The sequence below is a fragment of the Argiope bruennichi genome, chromosome 3, assembly GCF_947563725.1.
Source record: "Argiope bruennichi chromosome 3, qqArgBrue1.1, whole genome shotgun sequence".
NCBI classification, from domain to species: domain Eukaryota; kingdom Metazoa; phylum Arthropoda; class Arachnida; order Araneae; family Araneidae; genus Argiope; species Argiope bruennichi.
Genome location: NC_079153.1, coordinates 78693863 through 78711080, shown reverse-complemented (window position 1 = coordinate 78711080; position 17218 = coordinate 78693863). Strand labels below are relative to the sequence as shown.

The 17218-nt window shown below is 26.1% G+C and overlaps 1 protein-coding gene across 3 annotated transcripts; it reads right to left on the bottom strand.

Moving 5' to 3' along the window:
* Positions 1-44: 44 nt before the first annotated feature.
* Positions 45-16950, bottom strand: LOC129963125 (inositol hexakisphosphate kinase 1-like). 3 transcript variants are annotated; one of them, XM_056077213.1, is made up of 7 exons: positions 16813-16950; positions 16137-16274; positions 12929-13055; positions 9427-9568; positions 7453-7685; positions 5279-5454; positions 45-5111 (listed from the first exon to the last, which is right to left on the bottom strand). In XM_056077213.1, exons 2-7 carry the CDS (start codon positions 16209-16211, stop codon positions 4518-4520), a joined length of 1347 nt encoding a protein of 448 aa, XP_055933188.1. In that variant the 5' UTR covers positions 16212-16274; positions 16813-16950; the 3' UTR covers positions 45-4517. The 3 variants fall into 3 exon arrangements, with proteins under 3 accessions (XP_055933188.1, XP_055933187.1, XP_055933189.1); XM_056077212.1 differs by lacking the exon at positions 16813-16950 and adding an exon at positions 16642-16806; XM_056077214.1 differs by lacking the exon at positions 16813-16950 and adding an exon at positions 16642-16806 and having other exon boundaries at positions 7453-7637.
* Between the last annotated feature and the right edge of the window lie 268 nt (positions 16951-17218).

Here is a 17218-nt window from a genome sequence, read left to right as displayed (position 1 = left end):
ATAAAAATAGTATTTTAAATAAAATAAATGAAAAGACAACATACTTCTTTCTTAATCTGAAGTTTTAATATAAAATTTAAAACTTAGCAACAATAACAATTCTAAGTACAATGAATAAAGATACACAAAACAGATACTACAAATTTTAAGTGTAGGAAAGAAAGAAATATTGATATTAATTTAGTACATCAGACTAATTATGAAATACCAAATCAGAAATGAAATCTCATGCAAAATATATAAATTTCAGGGAGGAAGGGAGGGGTATAATGGATTTTGTCGCACAAGTCCAGTATTAAAATCTAATTTTATCTTTAATGCATAAAAAATTTATTTCTGAAGCCTTTTCCCAATAGTTTTAGCTCGCCTATAAATTTTTTAACTTCATTTTCACAATTTTATTATAAAATTACTCTTGCAAGAGTATTTACAATAGTAACTTACACATAATTAATTTTTTTCTATGTCAGATATTAACAAAATGAAGAGAAACTGACACTCCTCTAAAAAAGGAAACAAGAGGAAAAAGTATGAAAAATATAAATTTGTGCAATCCCTAGGGTATTTATTAAAATTTCACCCTCACTACTTATCATGACTAATGTAAATTTGTACTCATGTTCCCCACTGTTGTCAAGGAGTCTGAGCTTCTCAATTACAAAAAATGATCTAGAACAGACCACCTCTTTATTTTTTTCATTTGAAAAAAAATTCACCCTTTAATCTAGCAATCTAATTTGATGTAACGATGAACTAAGACAGCATTTAAAGAGGAATTATGTTGATGAGATACAATTATTTTCTAAAAGATGATTGCTTTATGATTTTACATTCTTCTCACTTTAAATTCAATGTACTTGTTCAGTCTGAAAGTTTTCCAAATTGCTAACAATTTTTTTATTGGCAAAAAAAATGTATATCTAAGAAAGGTAGCTAGATTTATATATGGTCCCTTGAGCATTTCACTCTTTCTTAATAATTTTCAACATATACAGAGCAAAGTTATATAGTTGAAATTTTATTTATTCACAATTATCAGGAACAAAAATTTCTAATCATTTAAATATTTAATAAAGCAAGACTGCATTAAAAAATAATTTGGTATTTACATAATTTAAATTCTTTATTGGTATTATTATTACCGAAAATATTACTCGTTTATCCCTCCTTAAATCTAAGAATGTAATTGCTTCCTCATTATATTAGTAACTCATGATAATGTGACATTTAAAAAGCTTTCAGATTAAAAGTACAATAGCATAAATATTAAAACCAATATCTCCTATCAAGATGAATTTCTCAATCTAATGACTTAAAATATTTTATTAACATATAATACTGGTCTTAATTGTTCACATTTCTGGCTTTTTAAGAGATGTGGTCGACTTCATTATGTGAAGACTAAAATTATCAATCAATGTTCTTTTAATTTTCACACCTAAAATATATCAATACAACTATAAAAAAGGTATTAAATATATTTATTTCCTTAGTACTTATTTAATATGAATTATATGCATCTACGGTTTACTAAAATTATTTTAGTAATTTCAGCCATTTCCTATAATTTTTGTATTAAATAATCTTATCAGAACCTTTAAGTTACACTTTACAATTTTTTTTTAAATAGAAAAACAATTTTCATTATGAAGTACATTAAAATTTAGTAAACTATAGTACTATTTTTATAAAGATATTTTTAGTTTTAAAAAATAAGAAAAAGGCACACATCAAAATATTTTCTCATTAAATATATGCATATATATTGTCACTGAATTATTTTTTTTATATCCTTTTGACTAAAATAGGGCTATTTTCAACAAATACAACTTAGTATTTGAATAAATCTAGGATAAATAAAAATATATATATATTTCTAAATACCAATTATGTTTTCCATGCATTTTTGCACCTCATTTTCTAGTAATTATATCTTTTTTGTAGTTGATATCTTTAGATTTTATAAAACAATGAAAGAAATCTAATAATTTTGAATATATTTTTGATGAAAACAATGATTCTAAGCAATCTTAAACTGGAAATCAATAATTATTAATAATTTGCCACCGTCAAATTAATTGTGTATTTTCATTTTAGAAAAACTAATTTCCCTTACAGAAAAACAAAACAATAAAATTAATTAAAGATTTGTAATTACTTATAATTTTTACAATGCCCTAAAACTATACTTAATTCTATAGATGTTGAATTTTACCCTTCCAACATAATTTAAATCATATGTTTTTACTTTTAAAAATAAAGAATACAAAGAAAAAATGTTCATTAAAAATATTGAACAATATACTAGTATGGCGAAAACTAACAAAACTCTCAAATAACAGCTAGATTTATACCAAATTGAACTATTCAAAACTGACAAACCACCAAGAATAATTAATAAAAAGTCTGGTATAGCTACAGAAATTACAACTTTTTTCACACAATAGTATCCCATATTTCTGAAAAACCACATTACATATACACACATATATAAATTAATGCCAACATTTACTACCATATGTTTAAATAAATATAAAGCTACAGTGAGTAAAGCCATTACTTCTGTGAAAGAGGCTGTTTCCACAATGGAAAATTGACATGGAAGTATACATGCTGTTAATACATAGTATTTGCTTGCTATACATGATTTCCCCATATGGGAAAAGTTCCAATCTAACACTTAAGGTCCATATTAAGACCTTTATTCTACGATTGGACTGATGAATATTAATACTCACATACTGATTGATCGTCCAAGATAACAAATTAATGATACATTTAATTCATCTGTGACAGAATGTATGATAAATAAAAATGAAAGACACCTTCAAATTTATTACAGTAGGCTCGCACTCGAAGGACCCCTGTATATTCTTTTTTTAAATCATTACTTTTCATAGATGCAAACGGACCCTTGTCACAACAGCAGTGAGTGTTGCTTTACAAAAATGTACAATAAACTGGTAAAATAGTATTCACAGCTGATAATGCCAAAATATTAGATAGTTATTGGCAGTTGATACTAAAAATTATTTAGAAACCACTATACATAGAAAGACACTCTAAAAAGTTCAGGTTTTTTTTTCTTCTTTTGAAGTATGAAAATTACAAATGGATTACAATAATTCAAATCTGAGTATTGAATTACTATACAATCTGACCATCCATTAAACACACATAAAATAAAAGTTACAATAGATGTATAACATTTGCATTAAGGGCCACTATTTTGCAAGTCTACTGTAGCAAATATGCAATAAAACTTCTTAACAAAACTGATACAAAGGTATTATCTTACATCAAACGTTTTTTCAAAACATGTAATGAATTAAGACTTAAGCAGAAAAAAAACCTGCAATAAAAATAGTGCAAAGCAAAAGTGCTAGTAACTATGTATAACATAGTGACAATGCAATTTTGTCAAATAGTTTAATTTCCAAAATAATTTACATTTGAAGGAGACCTAATCTTATGAAATTTAGTATTATTGAATAATTCTGTAGATTTTCTATTAAATAAAAAAAGCAAATGCAACAAATTATTTCAGATAACTAAACTGGCAATTACAAACTAGAATATGAAATTTAATGATCAAAACATTAAAAAAAACAAATTTCCATAAGCATCATCTAAAAAAATATTAATTCTTTTAACTCAAATAAAATTAATGGTATTAAATAGTAACAATCTCTCACTTATTAAATGGTTCCAATTAGTACCTAGAAGATAAACTGTATAATTGTATCATAAAAATGAAATACTGAAAAAAAAACACACAATATTACCTAGCCATTAATAATTACATACACAAAAAAATAATCGCATTCAGTCATAAATGCATGAAAAGTAACAGGGAAATAAATACATTTTTGATGAAAGTAACAAACGTAAAAGCATTTTAGAAGAAAATCTCCAACAAAAAGCAAAAATGCACACTAATATAAATTAAAACAAATGCCGGGATAGTAAGTAAAAAGATCACAGGTACCATTAAAAACAAAAAATTATATTTATAAAATACCTATTGATATATTCCAATCTAAACTTCTTTATAATATAATCATATAAGCTCTCATGTATAGAAAAAGAAATTCACTTAATAAATCAATCCCTACAAATCACACCCACCAAGTTTTCTAAAGTTATTTTTCTAGCATAACAATTATTTTATGTTATATGGAATTCAAAATAATATTATTTTTAGCATCACTATATAAAATATAATAAAAAAATATCCAGAAGAAATTGAACTTTATATGAGAGCAGAATAATAACCAGAACAAAAGTAATTTCCTTCAAACAATTTACCATAATCCTTTATAAATACAATTCTAATTCTTGATTTCTGTTTAAAACAAATAGCAATGCAAAATGTCTCACACAAATAAAATAATACTGGTAAATAAGAATAGTTCCTTCACATATGATTAAATAAACACCAAGGCTTGGTGGAGTGAAAAAAGAAATGCATATTTGTTCCTAGACTACAAAGCGAACACACTTGACAAATTTTTGACTTATTTCTCCATATGTTGAATAACTTCTAGATGAGTAATGAGATTCTCAAGACCAAACAAATAGCCTTCATCTGGTCCTTCATGGCTTACAGTATTTTCAGGCATTCGACTGTGAGTCGAATGTGCAAAATCAATCATACACAGATCCACAATAGGTCGTGAACGTTCACTAGCTTTATCCACAGAATGGGGTACATGCTTTCTACACAAAGTTGCACTACTAGAAATTGATGAGCATTTATCACAACTTTTAGACTGAGGGTCTTTGAGTTTATTCTCTTTCCCGACATTGCCATTATCTGCAAGCTGTAAGGTAATGCTTGGTTCACCATTTGGGTCGTATTTATTGTTAAATTGTTCACTACCATTGTAGATAATCAATAAAGAACTAGTGAAAAAACGGAATGTATTCAATCTTTGGACCACAGAGTGTAACTTTCGCAATTTCTCAAGTAATGCAGATATAACATTGTAGCGCAGTTTAACACCATCATGTAAAAAATTATACAGTGCTTTTTGAAAACCATCTACAGTTAAACTGCGTCCATAATACTTGTTATGACATATATAATGACCGGAATCTTGATGATATACCTGCAAAGAAAAAAAAAAGTCTATATCAAAATGTCCAGAAATAGCAATACAAAAATCAATGAAACGTGGGATATCATTATAGTACATTTATTTGATACAAAAGTTTATAACTAATTTTACATATGACTTTTTTCTTTTTCGATAAAAAGAACAATATGAAAATATACCTGCATTCCAGAAATTCGAACTCCTAGAATAGCAGAGGTAGATGCTGCAGCTTTAGCAGTGTGTGACTGCCTCTTAGCCAAAGACATAGAATCTCCATACTGTCTAGTTCCCATCTTGATATCTAATATGCACGGGAATTCATACTTCGATACTCTGTTTTCTAATAAGATGTACTCTGCAAAAAAGGAACCAATTCACACTCAATTTTAATTTAAAGCTCAGTCAACAAAGAGCAACAATCTATGGTGGTACTTTCATACCTTACCATGAGCAAGATAAAACACTTCTGCATGCATTCAACTCCAATATGCAAAAGATTCTACAAACTGAGGGGGGAAGAAAGACAAAGGTTAGTGTTCCGTCCCAATGGAGAGAGACAGAGGAAAAAAAAAAGCATGAGAAAAATAAGGTTACCAGATTTACGATCTGAAATCCAGCTCTGCCATCCTCTCAACGCGAACACTGCCCAGCACCAGTATCAGTGGCTCATCCATGGTCGGGACCTAGTTAAAGGACAATCTGTTTTCCATTCTGGAGGGCAAGTGGTAAAAGGTACAATTTCAAAAAAAAAAAAATTTTTTTTTTTTTTTTTTTTTTTTTTTGGCATCATACGGAGTGAAATTTACACTCAAGAAGCCAAACAAATTCAACAAGATTATATTCCAAAATAATAAAAACAAAAAGCTTGAAAAAATAAACATTTTGGCACAACTCTCTTTCCAGAACTTGTATTATCCAGTAGGATGCCTTCTTCTTCTTTATCTATTTTCTTGGAACATTTCTCAATTTCAATGCAACATTCCAGGATATGACTGGCCCATCCAGATCTAACAAGGCAAGGAGATGGCTACAGAACTTGAAAAGAATAAGTCCAGTACAAAGTTGGTAAATACTTTAATCAATGAAGCATTCTCATTTCGGCACAGCACAAGCTATAAAGCTCACAACAAAAGATACCTTTTACCTACACCAAACAATCTGGCCCTTCCTCCTCCTTTTCTCCATTCTTTACTTACTTTTCATCTGTAAGTCTATATTTGTGCAGAGGAGCCACATTCAATGCATTAGTCTTTGTTCCTCTTGCAAATCTGTCCTATTCTTGAAAACTGCTTCCAGGTTGCTGTTGAACCAATTTTCTGCTTATTTCAAACTCAAAAATTAAAACATGTCAGGTAACAATTTTCTATACAAGTTTTTACCATGGATCAAGGGGAAAAACACAAACTTTGAATATATGATTAGATTTTTTTTTCCCAATAAAAATTGCCATCTGGTAACCTTATTATTCTTAGGTTTAAAAGCATGGAAGCAGAGGGAATCTAGAAAAGGGCTGCTGAATCCAAAGTTTAAATATACTTTTTAGGACAGATTTTTAAATCACCATCTAATTTTAATAAAATACTCAAAATATTTTTTAAATAGAAAACAGATCGATAGACAGACTGAAGTAAATCAGATTATTAATTTTATATGGCACCAAATAGGAGTAAAAACAATTAATTAAGAATTTTGTGACAGAAGGAGGAACACTATAAAGAGAACAATATAAAATTCAGATTCATCATAAAGGTTGGGGTGAGTTGATAAGTTTGTAGAATTTCTTTGATTTAATATTTTCCAGTGTTAAAATTATATCAAATTGTACTTAAAATTGTAGAATGTTTTGATAGAAATTTTTTATTGAAATTAATCAGAAATTCTCAAAACCCACACAGACTGGGACTTCCATGTATCCTGGTATAGTTTTCATGAAAATTTATTTACATTAAAATTCTGTAACTGATTACCATGGCAGAAAACTAATAAAATATTTTCAATAGAAACACTTTATATACAATATAAATTATAGTACACAAAATAAAATCCTTGGAATCAGTTGAATTTTTTAAAAAGCTCATGTCAAGTAATAAAATCAAGTGCATTCTAAGCAATAATTATATAAATATTAATGTTTTAGGCATATGCAATTGCTTTTTCTTCTCTAAACATATTAGGAAATAGCAGTTAGAGAAGCAGCCTAATTTTGAGAGAAGGACTAAAACCACTACAAAATTTATAAGATTGTTAAGAATATTCGTCATTAATAACAAACTGCTACGAGTAAATATTTCCTTTGCTTACTAAACATGAACTTATAAAAAAGACATTTTTCAAATGAAGGAGAATATCTCACTTTGGCTAATAGTAGATGATGATTTTTGCAATTTTTTCATCTGCTTCTGATGACAATGTAAGACCCAAGGATTGAGTAAACTACCGTTTTGACCTTTACCGTGATTGCATTCCTCATATTTCTTCTTTTCCTCCTCAAATGGAATGCTTTCTATTTGAATGTTACCCGACTGACATAATCGTATCCTAGGTAAATAACAATTCATCTTTAATGGTGGATACTTTTGTGTATCTCTAAAAAAACAAACAATGAACATTATTAATAAATGAGCAGATTTCATTTTGTAAAATAATTAAAAGACGAAAACAGTTCTAAAAGCAAATAAAAAAAGCATTTATTTTTACCCATTAAAATATTTAAAAAGTCAAAAGGCATAAATATTTTTTTTTAAACTAAGAAAAAGCGAAACTACAAAAAGATATTCAATGATAAAATAAAATATCTAAAATAGAAAAAAAAAAAACTTAGAAGGTACCAAAAAAAATTAGCCATATTAATCAAAAATAAAAGCAACAAAATTTTTTGTTTTTAACTTGCAAACATGCATTTTTCTTCCTATATCTCAGACGTGCAATAAGACAAAACACGAGATTTTGATTAATTTATGTTTAAAAGGTCCAAAGCATCAGCAGATTTAATTCATTGTACTTTTTTTTCATTGAATACAAATTGTTTGTAAAAGAACAATATGTTAAAAAAATTATATAAAATAAACTTTAAAATATCAGTGCACTAAACTAGTTTATAAAGAGAAATATATAAGTTATAAATAATAATTAACTTTTATTACATTGCCACTTATGCATTGAAGTCTAAAATATAAAAGTATAATAAGAAAAAGAAGAATCAAAACATCAAACAAAACAAAACAAAACTGAGTCAACAATAAGTATCAATATAATTTAGTATAATTGAACCTATTGACAGAAAATTCATACATTATTCTGATTCACAATTTTTTTTAATCATAGTATTCATACGATGACAAAAAAAAAAAAAAAAAAAAAAAAAAAGTTTGTCTAGTTTATAATTTTAAAATTTTGCATCTAAATATGATTAGCCATGAATTTTAGTGAAGTAAACGAAAATTTGGGCTGACCTATAAAATTCAAGTTTCTTTATTGTGCACTTTTTCTGATCTTCATTTTGTTTTATCATACATTCAAAACAATCTAACATGCATAACTAGGCTTATCTTATTATTTAGCATAATTAAATGAAAATTGTCGATAATGAGGCTATTTCTGGAAAATTTAATACAACAAAAGCAGTTATCACCCAAGAATTTATGTCATATGAAATAAGAAAGATGTCATATTTGATAATAAATAACAAAAATTGTTCAGCTGGCAATATTAGCAACAGGATGAATAATCAGAATTAAGGGGAGAGGACCATACATTATTAATTTCAATGTCCTTAGAATTTTCCACTTAATTTTTTTAAATGGATTTATTTTTATTCTTGAAATCTTTTTAAATTAAAACTTTTATCTTGAAAGTAATTGCAGTTTCGAGATTCTGTTAAAATGACTTTCAAGTTTATTTAAAAAAGACTATCAAATTTCTTTTTCAGTTAATTCATATGCAGCATTTTTAAATCTTTAACTTTCTGACATTAAAAAACATTAATAAATAATTATCTTTTAGGTAACTTTTTTTTTTTTAATTCCCACATAAATGCACTTCTTTTAAAAGCCATATAACAAAACATATAACAGTATATTATCATTTTTTGATTTAATAAAAAATACTATATTTTAAAATGATATAAATATACATAATTAGGAATTAATAACAATTAGCTTTATATAGCCTCTTAATCGATATATGAAGCTAGTTGTTATTAATAATATACAGTTATCAATAATTGTTATTAATACATATTTTAACATAATCACAATAACTAAAATGTAAAGAATAAGTTTGAGCTTACTACTACTACTACACATCAAAATATTATAATTAAATGTACCTGTGCTTTGTTTTTCGCTCATCTGTGAGCGAGTTGGAACGAGAATTTGGTTTACTCGAAGACTTTTTTAACATTGGAGGAATATAAGTTGTTAAATCTAAATAACCATCATGGGCTTCTGAAAAAGTCACTTCTATTAAACCTAAAATGAGAAGAATTTTTTTTTTTTTAATTCTATGCTCATTTCCTTGGAATCCCTATGATGAAATAAATAAATATTATATTTGTATTAAATAAATTGACTTTTCAATAAGTCTAATTAACCTTCAAAAATCCTTTTTCAAACATTTCTTTATACCAATATTTAAAATTGCTTTTTAAAAATTAAAAAAAATAATCTGTTCAGAGTAACAAAATTAATTTTAATCTAGTATAATTATTAAATATATGTTTTTAAATATTTAAACAGATTTTTAATTAAATAATTTTAGCTACCCTAAAAAACTGCCATTTCATCCCTCCCACTTCTTTTATTTTTTATGTTTTATTTTCAATTAGTTTTAACACAAGCCCCAGCACAGGTTTCAACACTATAACAGAGAATCGCCTTGATTTCTTCACACACTGTGGCAGACAGCCAGGAGACGAATTTCAATGACTTGGAAGTCTCCCTGAGAACTTGTTTATTTATATTATGTTTCTTGGCTTGTTCCATTGAGACACCTGTGCATCCCACCAGTCTGCTTTTGCACAACTGTGCACAGAATTTAAATGAATGAAAATAATGAAGGTGGAAATGTATGAAATTTGAATATTCATTTACTGTTTGAAAATTCAAAAATACTTCTTCCTCACTGGATTGCAACTTAGCTCAGTAAACAATAACTTGATACATTAACAATTTAAAATTTATCGTGAAATACATTCATATCCAGTAAATATAAAGGAGAAAGAAGAGAAAAAAAAATTTGCATAATTCATCACTAGTAATAAAAAGTAGAAAGACTGTAGTCCTCCTCTCTTTCAAGGAAAAAAGTCTTTTTCAATAAATTTTGGAATTAACATTATTTGACTAGATCAGCAAACACTTTTTAGATTAACATTTAAAACTGAAGTTTCAAGTAAAAACTTTTAAAGATCATCCTGGCATAAAATTATTCTAAACTTATTTTATGCTATTTGTGCATTATACTCCTATCAAAGAATATTATTTTCAAATGTATATTATTTTGCTAGTTTTAAAAATAGATTGCCTCAATAGTTAAATGGAAATCTACTTTCTGATAAAATCCAACTGGAAAATATTTTTTAGTTGTTTTTAGCTATACAAGTGCATAAATAATTATTTTATAAAAGCATAAAAAAGAACTTGTAAGAAAGTATCAATATGAGTATAAAAAGTTATGTATCCAGAAACAAGAGAATAAAATGAATACAAATATTTAAACTTGGAGAATTATAAAACTTAATCTGTAGCTGTTTCTGATTGAAGAGATAAATATAATTAGAATTATCATTAGAATAAAAAGCATAAATTTTTTTAAGTTTATTTTTATTGTTCCTTTCTAGCTCTACTTTCCTTCTTATCATTACCTTAACTATAAGGTAATGATAAAATTTTAAAAAAGAGTCGAATCTTTTACCATAGTTTAGTAGTCACACCATATTTAACTTTAAGTGCAAACAATATATCATGTTACTAATCATTACCTTACAGTTCCAAGCAGAAGATGAAAGACTCCCAAGACCCCTCCCTCAAAAGAAAGTATTGAGAGAGATGAGCATTGGAAGCATGCATGATTTTAATAAAATGCCTTTCAACTTAAAATAGCATTACAATGTAATACTGACATTGAAAACTATATAACATTATGCTATATTTTAATTTTATTTCATACCTACTTCTTATTTCTGTATGTAGATTCAGCAGAATTGTTAATTTATCACATTACATCATTTTTTCTACTTAAGTCCAAGATATAAAATTTCATTATATCTCGCACATTACATCATTTGTTCTACTTAAGCCCAGGATATAAGTCAATTTTATGGTAAAAATTCAATAAGAAATTGCTATATCATGTCGTATAATTGAATAAACAGACAAAAAAAAATATATGATTCTGTAACACCCCATTTAATGAGAAATGTTTGAAAGTAGATTTAAAAACTAAAAATTAATCAACGTAGAACAATAAGTCATTGATTAAAAAAAAAAAAAAAAAGACCCAGAAGTATCAAAAATTTAAAAATATCTTCAAACTTTTAGTAATTTTCATATAACAAAGTTACTACCATTGTGAAGGAAAGCAATATAAAAAAAGTAAACATAAAATGAGATAATAAAAGAAAACATTCTATTGGTATTAAATCCAATGATGTAATGATATATTTTATATCTATCAACACATAAACATACTAACCTTAAAGTTATCTTTCTAAATGTATTTTATCACAAATAAAATTGGAATTTAACCTTCACTACAAAAGTCATTTTATCTTTTACTGTCTAACTCAATGCCAGATGGATTGATACCTTGAAATTTGCCTCAGTTTTGTTATCTCAGTGTTCTATTTATGAAGTTCAAGGTTAAAAAAAATAAACATAAAGCCAGATTCAACAACTATACATAACATGATAAGCTGCAAAATGATTCTAAAGTTTATTTCAAATTATCACCATTTCTTATCTTGACATGTCAAAATAAAAAATGGGTTTAACTCAATACATTAGAGAAAAAAGCTTTATCATTTTTTTTATTAAACATGAAGATAATTTTTTACTTATTTATTCATTTACACTACACAGAAAGCAAGCACTACATTTAATGATTATCTTTTTAATCTAAAAACAAACAAACAGTAGTGTTTAATAATTAAGTTCATATTAAATAAAATACAATGAAAATATTATTTTAAAATCTACAGTCATAACAAATTGATTTTCTTGCAATTAATAATAAAGAATTTAATTGTAAAATCTCATTCAATTTTTTAATTTCCATATTTATTTTAACCCAACAGTTATGATTTTATTATTTCATAAAAAAAAAAATCAACGTTCTCATAGATATTTTATTTTAGAACAATTATGGTGGATTTTTGGCTGATTTCATAGAATATAATGTTATGTGATAGATTATATGAAAATAATTTTTCAAAATACATGTATGTTTCCCATAACCGAATTAAACATTTATTTCCAATGGAAAAATGCTAATTTCCGTGCTACTAGAATGCTAATTTTCCTTGAATTTCACATAAAAACATTTCCTTAATAGTGAACTTTGGGAAAAAGATATCACTTCTCAAACTGTAACTATTTTCTTTATCCAAATCCCCTTTTAAACGTGACGTAATGCTGACTAACTCTTAACTGTACAGTTTTAGACTTCAATCTTTTCTCACAATCTTAAATTTTATATAAAAAAATTCAGTAAAAATTATAGAAAACTAAAATATTTATTAGAATAAATATTTCATATATTCTATAAAAAACAGCCAAGGTGCTTTTAGATAAAAATGAACAATAGAAGAAAATTTTTTAAATATTGAAACTAACCTTTATATTCAGCCATGAATTCTTTCAAATTATCAGGGGCAGTTTTATAAAAGTTTAATTCTTGAGGAATAAGTGGTTTACAGATAGTGTCCTCATCTAACTGAAGCATTGATGAGTGTCCTCCAACCTATCATAATAGAAATTAATATAAAGCTAAAAATTATATATATATTATTGATTACAGTTCAATTTTCATCAACATAACATGTTAGTGTTACAGATTAGAGATTATATTTTGTAATTCATAAAAATCAACATTAAAATAAGAATTAATAAGCTAGATTGAATTGTTTAATTACATCATATGTCAACAAGTAAAGAATGTAAGTTTTTATATGAAATCCATAGAAATTTTACCATATTATAAATTATATTCCTTATAAAATGACAACTTTTCTTCCATGATAAATAATATCTTCCAAAATATGCCACAATAGTTTTAATAGAATACATGAAAAAAAAATATGATGGTATCTTATCACCTTTTTAAAGTAAACATGCAGAATCAGTTATGTGTTGAGTAAATATTATATATAGTAGCAGACTGGTTCTATTTATTTATTTTTTAAGCATTTAATCATTCACAATAGTATACAGTATTCATATTAAAATTCATTATATTATATATGCAAGCTTTTGAAATATGGCACATAGCTAAGAAAACTAAATAATGATAATCCAATAGTAAAACTAAATATTTGTAAAGCATCACAATAATGATTAGAATATATTTAAATAGAAAAGAAGGAAGAGGAAATAAATTTTAATAAACGAAAAGAAAGTTTTGGGGTAAATCAACAAATAAATTTTATTTTGTCTTTATATGTAATATCTGAAAGGCTAAAGGCTATAAAAGAATTTCTTAATTTTTACGGTTGCCAAGGTCTTCTGAAATAAGAAAGAAAACCGGATATTTAAAAGAAACTATTAAATCTTTTCACTCAAGTGTCGACTAACAGCAAAGAATTTTAATCAGCAATGATAACATTCATTTCCTGTAAAACTATTGCCAAATGCTGAGGAACCTTGAGATAAAGAAAGTTTAGCAAAATAAAGAAACACCTAATTAATAGTAGCATGATGTCTTGGTTTTGTGAATAGAATATTTATGCTGATATTACAAGACTTGAATTTCTTAAAAGGAACTTTTAGTAGACTGACAAACATGTATGCTGTATGTTGTTTAGAAATGATGGAATTTGACTATAAATAGTATTTAATTAATTTGCTCCCAAGAAAAATACTTTTAATTTCATAAATTTTAACAGATAAAATTTAAGAACTAAAGTTATAAATATGTTCCCAATATCTATGAATGTCTTCACAAAAATAAAAACAAGATATAAAAGCAATAGCGAATTGTTTGCATTGAAGCAATTAGGATAATTTTTTCTAAATGAATGCAATTTCAAATTAGAAATTTTCAAAACCTCCATTCTTTCTATGTAAAATTTTATACAAAAATGATATTGTGAAGAAAAGCAAAATTTTAAAAGCTTTGACAAAAAATATAAGTTCTGAATATATTTTTGCTATTTATTATTTAATACACTTTTAAAAATATTTGATAACATAAGCAAACTTGTTAAAAGGCAAAAATATGAAGGGGAAGAATTATATAATAAATTTAAATTATATAATTCCTTTTTTTACATTAATGTAACTGATAAACTAAAGTAGTGCTCAGAATAATATTAAAGTTCTGTTATATTGTTGCAACTTATTTTTCAATGTACATACATTTCTGCATATATTCTTTAAAAAAATTACATGTCTAATTAAATGTTAAATTTCAACAATGTGAATAAAATAAAAAATCTAAATTTTTTATAATGTCACTCATTATTTCCATTTTTAAACTTTATTTGCTTGTTTATTTGTAAGCTTTAGAAACCATTGTAAATATTCCAGAATTTTAAGATACAATACATAACTCAGTAATAGTTCTAGAAATAAATTAAGATATAGCACAATAATTGATTAAAAGTTCACTTAATTATAGTGTACTTTATCAATATTGAAAATTATGTAGCTAAAATATTTAAATATCAGACAATTAAATAAAAATATTGACATATATATTTCAAGGGTGTATTTTTACAAAAATAAATCAACAATTCTTAGAATTCATTTTTAAAGAAATAATTCTCTAAACTTAACTATACAATTATAATCTTCATAATCTCAAAATTTTTTTCATGTTATTTTCGAAAGACATACTAAAATATATTTTATTCTAGATTTAAATGTAGAATTCTAATTTAATTTTCAATTCACAGTTTATGTACGAGTGAAATACATAAATTTACGAATTCTGTAATTATATTTATTTATTCTAAATAATTCAGATCAATCAACTATATGAGAAATACTTCCATCAGTAAGAAGTTCTAGATTCTTCTTTATCACACAATGAATTTTTTTTACATACGTGTCACTTACAGTTGTTTCCACTATTTGAAAAATGCCAGTGATACCATCGATAATCAATTAATTATTGTCAGTCCACATAAACTTAATATGTTATTACTAAGCTTTAAATTATATATTTAAGAAATAATTTAATATAGCCAACAGCATCACATATCAAGAAAATTTTACAATGGATAGAACTCTAATTATTTTTAAAATAAATTTTATAAACAATTAATTTCATAATTTACTTTGATGGATTGTAAGAAATCACAAATGTACGTATATTAGAACTGAGAAATAAATACTTTAATTACCAAATCATAAAAAAAATTAAATTATGAAATTATTAATTAGCTTTCGTAAAATATCAAAATTAATAAATTTTATATATCGAATAAGTATAATGAATAAAGCATATCCAAGAAATATTATAGTTTTAAAACTAGATATTGCTATATAATTTTGATGCCTGAGAACAGATATAATATTACCAAATGATAAATAAAAATGATAATGGAACAAATAAATTATTTGAAATTGTCTGAGAATGATTGATCACTGAGCAATAATGACACAATTTTTTAAATTCAAAAATACTAATATTAAAAAAGATGAAAATCTACATTATTTCTAAATAAATATTTACAAAATTTTGAAAATAAAGATAAGAAAATTGAACAGAAACTACAAAAGTGAAAATGAAAAGAAAAATGAGTATACATGATGTAGAGTTGGATCATATATGAAGTTGCTCTACAAAACGACGTAAATATTTACATAAAAATTAACTCACCTGGTGTATAAATGGCTCAAGTTGTAACGGTTCATAAGAACCACCTGAGTCAGCTGCCATGCTCTGAAAGGCCATCCAATAAAGCGATTGTTGTACATGTGATCATAAATTTGGTATGATTGTTTGGGTGCTTCACCTCTGCAAAAGAATTCTAAATTTTACATACACTTAATCAATTGAAATAACTGAATAATACAAGGCATAATTTCATTTATAAAAAGAATCAAATTCTTCAACTTTTAAAGCGACTATTTATAACCCTTTGCGCAATATAGGTCAATGTGATTTTACGGTTACCTTTTATTTCACGCACAAGTGAAAAAATTAATAAACGCAGTCACAACTGAACGTTTAAATATATAGCATCAAGTTCTTTTCACTACGATCTATACAACACACAGTGACAGAAAATTCATAATTTCATTATATTTGGCATCCACACAAACAAAAACAAACCTTGAATCATACAATAACATTGTACATCATAATATCAAAGTGAAATTACCAAAAATATTGACTTTCCAATGGCAAGATACTTAAAATACAAAACTGTGCAATGATGCGATTGTATTCATCTTATTCGAACGAATGTTTGAGATTTATTTAAAAGCTACTTTACAACCTAAACACAGAGCAGATATTCACGATGTCATTCATTTTTTGCTGCTGTACTCACTGCGGCTGTTGTGACGTAAGAGGACAAATTCCTCCTCTGGCTGGCTGTTGCTACGCATGAGGGCTGTCCTGTACAGCAAATAAGAATTGAGGTTGAGCTATCACAAAGGAAAAGGTCATTCTGTTTGTAAAATTCGATCCTCTTGTGAACAGAAATTCTAATAATTAGCTTAATTTTAAAAAAAATCCAAATATTCTTTCCCTATAACCAATGTTTATTTACAGAATTGTTAAAATTCTTAACAAGGAAGATGCGCGGATGTTACATCTTTATTTCAGGAGAAAACCAGAGCAATCCTGAGCCTGCACTGCTACGAAGTGATCCTGCGCTTTTCGTTTCACTACTACTGCAATCCATAGTAAGAAAAATGAAGAATATGGCTACGTAGTCCACCGCAAGCCCTGCT

What these genes read in the sequence shown, in the direction of transcription:
- LOC129963125 (XM_056077213.1), bottom strand. Translation starts at nt 16,211, where the DNA reads ATGGCCTTTCAGAGCATGGCAGCTGACTCAGGTGGTTCTTATGAACCG. An exon ending in TTGAGCCATTTATACACCAG is followed by an intron (nt 13,056 to 16,136) that starts GTGAGTTAATTT and finishes CTATTATGATAG; the next exon opens with GTTGGAGGACACTCATCAAT. An exon ending in GAGCGAAAAACAAAGCACAG is followed by an intron (nt 7,686 to 9,426) that starts GTACATTTAATT and finishes TTGTTTTTTTAG; the next exon opens with AGATACACAAAAGTATCCAC.